General features: G+C 39.7%; 1 protein-coding gene across 1 annotated transcript in view; it reads left to right on the top strand.

Moving 5' to 3' along the window:
* Positions 1–93: 93 nt before the first annotated feature.
* Positions 94–8,245, top strand: part of ZNF56 (zinc finger protein 56) — a gene marked incomplete at its 5' end in the record, with an annotated part of 12,494 nt that continues 4,342 nt past the window's right edge. The window contains 2 exon segments of the mRNA XM_025367799.1: positions 94–211; positions 1,598–1,601. Coding sequence (XP_025223584.1) covers positions 94–211; positions 1,598–1,601 — 122 coding nt within the window.

Raw genomic sequence — 8,245 nt, forward strand, 5'->3', positions numbered from 1 at the left:
GAGGGAGACTCCGTCTCAAAAAAAAAAAAAAAAAAAAAAAAATTATGCCCATGGCCACGTGGTAAAAATGTGTGTGTGTGTCAGTGACCACTGCAATTTAGAGATGTGGCCAAATAATTCTCTCTGGAGGAGTGGCATTGCCTGGACACTGCACAGCGGAATTTATATAGGGATGTGATGTTAGAGAACTAGAGAAACCTGGTCTTTCTTGGTGAGGATAACTTAAGTACATAATTTATAATATATCCTAAAGGTTTTATTTCTCTTTTTTGTAGAATGTGTTGTAGTCATTTATTCTTTGCATAAGAGTTTCTGATCCCCTTTTCCCAGAAAATCTTCAAAATTTGTTCATTTAGAAAAGAATTCTTCGGCCGGGCGCGGTGGCTCAAGCCTGTAATCCCAGCACTTTGGGAGGCCGAGATGGGCGGATCACGAGGTCAGGAGATCGAGACCATCCTGGCTAACACGGTGAAACCCCGTCTCTACTAAAAATACAAAAAACTAGCCGGGCGAGGTGGCGGGCGCCTGCAGTCCCAGCTACTCGGGAGGCTGAGGCAGGAGAATGGCGTGAACCCGGGAGGCGGAGCTTGCAGTGAGCTGAGATCCGGCCACTGTACTCCAGCCTGGGCGGCAGAGCAAGACTCCGTCTCAAAAAAAAAAAAAAAAAAAAAAAAAGAAAAGAATTCTTCAAGATGTTTCATTTGAATCAAAACTTTCCACATTCCTGAGTTGGGCTATATTCTTCACTCTAAATTAGTGGTAATTCCAGAAATGTAATGGCATAAAATATTGTTGCCCCACTTGAAAATCTAATTGCCACCACCAATTTTTGATTCAGTAGTACCAGATAGTAAAATTAAGAAACTTACAAATTGAAAGTATTTTCTAAATATTTAGAAATTTGTTATAACTTAATATTTTAGTATTAATTTACTAGAATATTTTATCACATCCTCTCTGCTGAGCACATTACTAGCTTGTAATTAGAGAATATGAGCAAGATACATGGTTTTTTTTTTTAATTTTTAATAAAACAGGTATTGTTTTCTCTAAGCAAGACCTGAACACCTGTCTGGAGCAAGGAAAAAATCTTTGACTGTGAAGCGATATGAGATGATTGCCAAACCCCCAGGTAGGTGCGAGTGAAAATGAATACAACAGACGACACAGATAAGAGGTCCCAAGGTCAAAGAGAAAGCAAGTCTTAGATGTGATTTGGGAAGCTGTGTTCCAAAGAAAATAGTTCCTGGGATGCTGATATATATAATATATTTTACTCTCACAAATGGACATCGTCTGTCTTATGCTTTTAAATTCTCTAAGAATTCTACTTTTTGTTTGGTGAGCTTCCTTCAAGTTCACAGTGAGAGCCAAAGTCATCTTCATGGGATATAAGAGACTGCACGATCTAACTGCTTTCCATTATTTTGGAGACACACAAATATCTGCATAATTTTGAGAAATTAAAACTATGTTTTAGTTGTCTTTTTGCATCAGGTCTGAAATGTGTGAGAGTAGCAGTTTCTGTTGCATTTTTTTTGTTCATTTTTCTGCATAGTCCATTCTGTTTTTATTACTATATAGCCTTGAAATATAGTTTGAAGTTGTAAGTATGATATCCTTCTGCTTTGTTCATTTTCCTCATGATTACTTTGGCTATTAAAAGTTTATTTTACTTTCATGTAAATTTTAGAATTGTGATTTCCATTACTGTGAAAAAATACCACAGGAATGTTGAAAGAAAATTTATTGAATCTATAGATTACTTTGGATAATATGGCACTGAAACACTATTTATTCTTTCAAGCCATAGACAAAATATTTTAAAATTTATTTGGATCTTCTCTAATTGTTGCATTTTTTTTTTTGTAAAGATTTTTTACCTCCTTGGTTAAATTCTTCCTCAGAAATGTATTAATTAATGCCATAGTAATAAGATTTTTTTCTTCCTCTGTTTTATCAGATAGTTTAAGTGGATGAAACTATACATATATTTGTATGTTAATTTTACATTTTGATAATTTACTGAGTGTATTTATTAGTTTAGATAGGTTTCAATGTACTGTTTATGGTTTTTTAAATATAAGATTGTGTGAGCCACAAACAGCAGCTTTTTACTTAGTTTTGAATTTCAATGGCTTCTATCATTTCTTTGACTATTTCTTCTGCCACATACTTCCGGTGCTAGATTAAAATAGAAGCATCGACAATGGGCACTATAGTTTTGTATTGGTGTCTAAATTTGATGGAACAAACACTTCTTCATGTTTTCATAAACTGATTTTAGAAGGTAAAGATCTTCTTTTGTTGCTCCCTTAGGGTGATGAGATGCCCTCTGAGTTTGTAGTGAAGAGGGATTGTAGCTTGGTCACAAGGCTGCTGGGTCTGCACTAGGGTCCACCTTTAGTTGGCTTGTTACAGGGGCTTGGGCAGTTGTAATTCCCATTTTATTTTTGGACAGACTGAATGTCCTTCAGGACTTTGCTCTGTAGGGCAGACATTAGGGCAGGTTTTTGCTGTCGGTTCTGCATATAGCGGGCCTTATGAGTGTGGCTTTCACTGAGTACCAGAGAGCATTTTCTCAGGTAACTGTGTGGATTCTCTATAGGCAGAACTGACCATAAACTGTGGCTCAGGTAACTGAAACTGAGTCACTGAGCCGCTTCAGAAACCAGAGTAAAGGCCAAGGTCTGCAGGTCTGCCTATGTGGCTGTAAATGGGTGCCTTCCTCCAGGTCTCTGGAATGGCAGGACCTCTCCCAGACTGTGGCTGGGAGGAGTCTGGGAGAGTTACAGAGTAAGTTCACAATTCTCAGTGGGACCCAGTTGGGCGAACCCTATCCTGGTCTGTAGACAAGAACAGGGACCCTGCACTTTCCCATCTGAATGAGGGCCTGCCTTCTCAATCTTCAGCTTTAACAGTATCTCACAACTCCCTCCATGGATCTCAAATCTCTCTTACAGGTACTTATTTTGGAGATGTGCTCTTGCTACATAACCCAGGCTGGTCTCAAAATCCTGGCCTGAAGCAGTTTTCCAACCTTAACGTACCATGGTGCTGTTATTACAGGTGTGAGCCATAATGCCTGGTTCTCTCATAAAGGCATTTTTGTCAGGGTTGGCTGACATTTTTTTGCTGTAAGGGGATATGAATGTAGGGGACTTTTAATCTTTTCATCTTACCAATGTCACTCTCCCTATACATTTTTACTTTCTGTTTTCTATTTCAAATTTGTCTGTTAATTTTAGACTCAGATATTTAGAACAATATGCTAGAATTTGCATGGTATGCCTGAAGTAAATTAGATAATTAGTAGACACTCTATATTTACTAAAATAGTTGCTTATAAATTTAAGTTTGCTGCAGGCAATAAGGAATTATAAGATTTTTATCTACTTTCTTTAGCCTATATCTAAATAATAACATAGTTTATTTCCTAATATATGTTTTACATGTCAGAGGGTCTAACCCTATTCTGCAATATATATATATATATTCTATGTTTAAAAATGTAAGGCTATTCTTTGCTTCTTTTTTTTTTTTTTTTGAGGCAGAGTCTCGCTTAGTCGCCCAGGCTGGAGTGCAGTGGCGCGATCTCGGCTCACTGCAAGCTCCGCCTCCCGGGTTCACGCCATTCTCCTGCCTCAGCCTCCCGAGTAGCTGGGACTACAGGCGCCCGCTGCCTCGCCCGGCTAATTTTTTGCATTTTTAGTAGAGACGGGGTTTCACCGTGTTAGCCAGGATGGTCTCGATCTCCTGACCTCGTGATCCGCCCGCCTCGGCCTCCCAAAGTGCTGGGATTACAGGCGTGAGCCACCGCGCCCGGCTATTCTTTGCTTCTAAAGTTAGATTTCAGCTGTTTCATTTTGTGTAAGAATTACATATATTTAAAATGTAGAAAGTAACTCTAGTCTTTTTAAATGTTTATTTATTAAAAGTTTCTCATTAGAATCTTCTATTTATAATTATACTGCATATTCTCTGAAATTTTATTGCCACACAGTGCATGCCAATAATTAAAAATATCTGCATTTAATGAGTACACAGTAACAGCTAAATATTGCAGTTACCTTGACAAATTTTTTAAATTAATTTTTTGAGATGGAATCACGCCCTGTCACCCAGGCTGGAGTGCAGTGGTGCAATCTTGGCTCACTGCAACCTCCACCTCCTGGTTTCAAGCAGTTCTTATGCCTCAGCCTCCCAAGTAGCTGGAATTACAGGCATGTGTCATCACACCCAACTAATTTTTATATTTTTATATGAGATGGGATTTCACCACATTGGCCAGGCTGGTCTTAAACTCCTGACCTTAGGTGATCCATCCTCCTTGGCCTCCCATAGTGCTGAGATTACAGGTGTGAGCCACTGCACCCAGCCTGACAAACTTTTTTTTAATGATACATCAATGTTGCATACCAGGTTTTCTGAGAGTAAACTTTTTTTTATTATTGTTTTGTAGTTTCATATTAGTGTGTTTTTTCAGTGTAGGTTTTTTTTTTGAGACGGAGTCTCACTCTGTCACCCAGGCTGGAGCGTGGGCATGATCTCAGCTCACTGCAACCTCTGCTTCCCGGGTTCAAGCGATTCTTCTGCCACAGCCTCCCGAGTCTCTGGGACTATAGGCACATGCCACAACGCCTGGCCGATTTTTGTATTTTCAGTCGAGATGGGGTGTTTCACCTTATTGGCCCGGCTGGTCTCGAACTCGACCTCATGATCTGCCTGCCTTGGCCTCTTAAAGTGCTGGGATTACAGCCACGAGCCAACGTGCCAGGCCTCATTTATATTTCAACTAGGGTCTCATTTGGTCAACAAGACTGATTTGCAGGCCTCACTGCTACCAGAACCTCCCAAACTTAGATGATCTTCTCATTTCAGCTTCTCAAGTAGTGGATTTACAAGTATTTCCCATCACACCCAGCTAGCTTTTTTGTATTTTTTTGTAGAGATAGAGTTTTCCCATGTTGCCCAAGCTGGTGGTGAACTCCTGGGATCAAGTGATCAACCCATCTTGGCCTTCCAAAGTCCTAAGACTACATTTCATTTTATTAAGTAATTTAATTAATTTATATTTAAAATAATTGATTAAAGAAATTAAGTTGTTAGTACCAGTTATATTGTTACTGTTTTATGTGTTTCTGGTAGTTATATTTTTCTCATTTTCTGTTTTACTTTCTTTTTTTTTTTGAGACAGAGTCTTGCTCTGTCTCTAGGCTGGAGTGCAGTGGCGTGATCTCAGCTCACTGCAATCTCCACCTCCCGGGTTCAAGCGATTCTCCTGCCTCAGCCTCCCGAGTAGCTAGGACTACAGGCGCTTGCTACTACGCCTAGCTAATTTTTGTATTTTTAGTAGAGATGGGGTTTCACCGTGTTCGCCAGGATGGTCTCGATCTCTTGACCTTGTGATCCACCCGCCTTGGCCTCCCAAAGTGCTAGGATTACAGGCATGAGCCACCGCACCCAGCCCAGTTTTTTGAACAAGTGCATGCTCAAGAGTGTGGTGTATCATTTCTATATATTTGTAAATTTATTATTTGTATTATTGTTTTATACTCTAATTGCATTTCTGTCATAGAAAGTAATCTATACAATTTCAGTTTCAAAAAATGTGTTAAGACTTTGTTTTTGGCCTAACAGGTGATCTATGAAGAGGAACGTTGTATGAGCTATTGAGAAGGCTGTGTATGCTGATGTTATTGGGGAGTATTCTCTATACCTAAATTAGAAATAATTGTTCTTTACTGCCTTCTAGTCCTCTGTTCCCTTACTAATATTCTGTCTTGTTTTATTATAATTACAGAAAGTGGGGTATTGAAATATCCTACTATAATGATATTGCTCTATCTGTGTTTATTCAATTTTGTTAGTATTTGCTTTTTATATTTGAAACCCTAATTTGAGACATACACACACACCAATACACACACATTTAAACAAATTTGTCATAGGTTCCCAGTGAATGAATCTATATATTGTTTAATGTCCTTCTTTGTCTTTTTCAAGTTTTGACTTAAAGTAGATTTTACAAAATATGACAGTTTTTGACTTAAGATGTAGCTTGTGTAATATTATTTTGACCTCTTCTGCACTCATTTTGTTAATATTTACATGAAATTTCTACTTCCGTCCTGCAACTTTCAGTCTTTTCTTGTCATTAGATCTCAACAGACTCTTGTAAAAAGGCAAGTTGAATCTTGATTTTTTTTTTTTTTTTTTTTTTTTGAGACGGAGTCTCGCTCTGTCCCCCAGGCTGGAGTGCAGTGGCCGGATCTCAGCTCACTGCAAGCTCCGCCTCCCGGGTTCACGCCATTCTCCGGCCTCAGCCTCCCGAGTAGCTGGGACTACAGGCGCCCGCCACCTCGCCCGGCTAGTTTTTTGTATTTCTTAATAGAGACGGGGTTTCACCGTGTTAGCCAGGATGGTCTCGATCTCCTGACCTCGTGATCCGCCCGTCTCGGCCTCCCAAAGTGCTGGGATTACAGGCTTGAGCCACCGCGCCCGGCCGAATCTTGATTTTTAAAATTTTTTAACAAACCTTTTTATTGAAAATGTCTCTTCCTTGGAAAGATATATATTTAAATAGTTTTAAATATCTTTTAAAAAGATAAAAACTTACTGTTATTTTTTGTTTTATTTTATTCTTGTATTTTTGTGTCTCATTTTCTCTGTCTTTTTTGTGTTTTTTTTGATTTTTATATTGACAGGCTTTCAGTTTTTTTCCTATTTTCTTTTGTGTATCTATAAAGATATTTTCTTTTTGTTTTCTTTTTGTTTTTTTGAGATGGCGTCTCGCTCTGTCACCCAGGCTGGAGTGCAGTGGTGCAATCTCGGCTCATTGCAAGCCCCGCCCCCTGGATTCATACCATTCTCCTGCCACAGCCTCCCCAGTAGCAGGGCCTACAGGCACCCACCACCACTCCTGGCTAATTTTTTTAAATTTTTTTAGTAGAGATGGGGTTTCACCATGTTAGCCAGGATGGTCTCCATCTTCTGACTTCGTGATCCTCCCACCTCAGCCTCCCAAAGTGCTGGGATTACAGGCATGAGCCACTGTGCCCAGCCAATATTCGGATATTTTACTAGTGGTAACTTTAGGATTACCTAAAACCTCTAAAAGATCCAACAATATATTTTAATGTGGTAAAAAATTAACTTCAGTTGCATACAAAAATTCCTGATTATTACATCTCATCTGCCTTTAACTTTGTTATTGATTTTACTAGTTATATTTTTATGTTGTATATTCATTAATGGATGTTTATAATTTTTTTTTTTTTTTTTGAGACGGAGTCTCGCTCTGTCACCCAGGCTGGAGTGCAGTGGCCGGATCTCAGCTCACTGCAAGCTCCACCTCCCGGGTTCACGCCATTCTCCTGCCTCAGCCTCCCGAGTAGCTGGGACTATAGGCACCCGCCACCTCGCCCGGCTAGTTTTTTGTATTTTTTAGTAGAGACGGGGTTTCACCGTGTTAGCCAGGATGGTCTCGATCTCCTGACCTCGTGATCCGCCCGTCTTGGCCTCCCAAAGTGCTGGGATTACAGGCATGAGCCACCGCGCCCGGCCAGGATGTTTATAATTTCTATACTTTTATCTTTTAAAGTTTAGAGAATAATTAAAAATGTTTTCTGTACCATTATGATAATAACAAATTCCATTTTTATGTAGGTGTGTATCTTTCCCAGAGAGTTATGTATTTTCATATGATTATGTGTTGTGTTCTTGCATTATGTTATTTTCTGTGGAAGAAACTCCTTTCAGCATTCTTGATATGTTGGGCATATGCAGTGCCAATATGCTTTCTCATGACTTGGTTATTTTGGAAGGACTTCTTTTTATTTGGTAGTACAATTTTGCTTATGGTGTATTCCCACTTGACAGCTTTTTAAAAAAAATTATAATTTTGACAATATCACAGTTTCCTTCTGATCTGCAAAAATTTTTTGATAGGCCGGGCGCGGTGGCTCAAACCTGTAATCCCAGCACTTTGGGAGGCCGAGACGGGCGGATCACAAGGTCAGGAGATCGAGACCATCCTGGCTAACATGGTGAAACCCTGTCTCTACTAAAAATACAAAAAAACTAGCCGGGCGAGGTGGCGGGCGCCTGTAGTCCCAGCTACTCAGGAGGCTGAGGCAGGAGAATGGCGTAAACCCGGGAGGCGGAGCTTGCAGTGAGCTGAGATCCGGCCACTGCACTCCAGCCTGGGCGACAGAGCGAGACTCCGTCTCAAAAAAAAAAAAAA

Source organism: Theropithecus gelada, chromosome 19 (genome assembly GCF_003255815.1).
Source record: "Theropithecus gelada isolate Dixy chromosome 19, Tgel_1.0, whole genome shotgun sequence".
Lineage (NCBI taxonomy): Eukaryota > Metazoa > Chordata > Mammalia > Primates > Cercopithecidae > Theropithecus > Theropithecus gelada.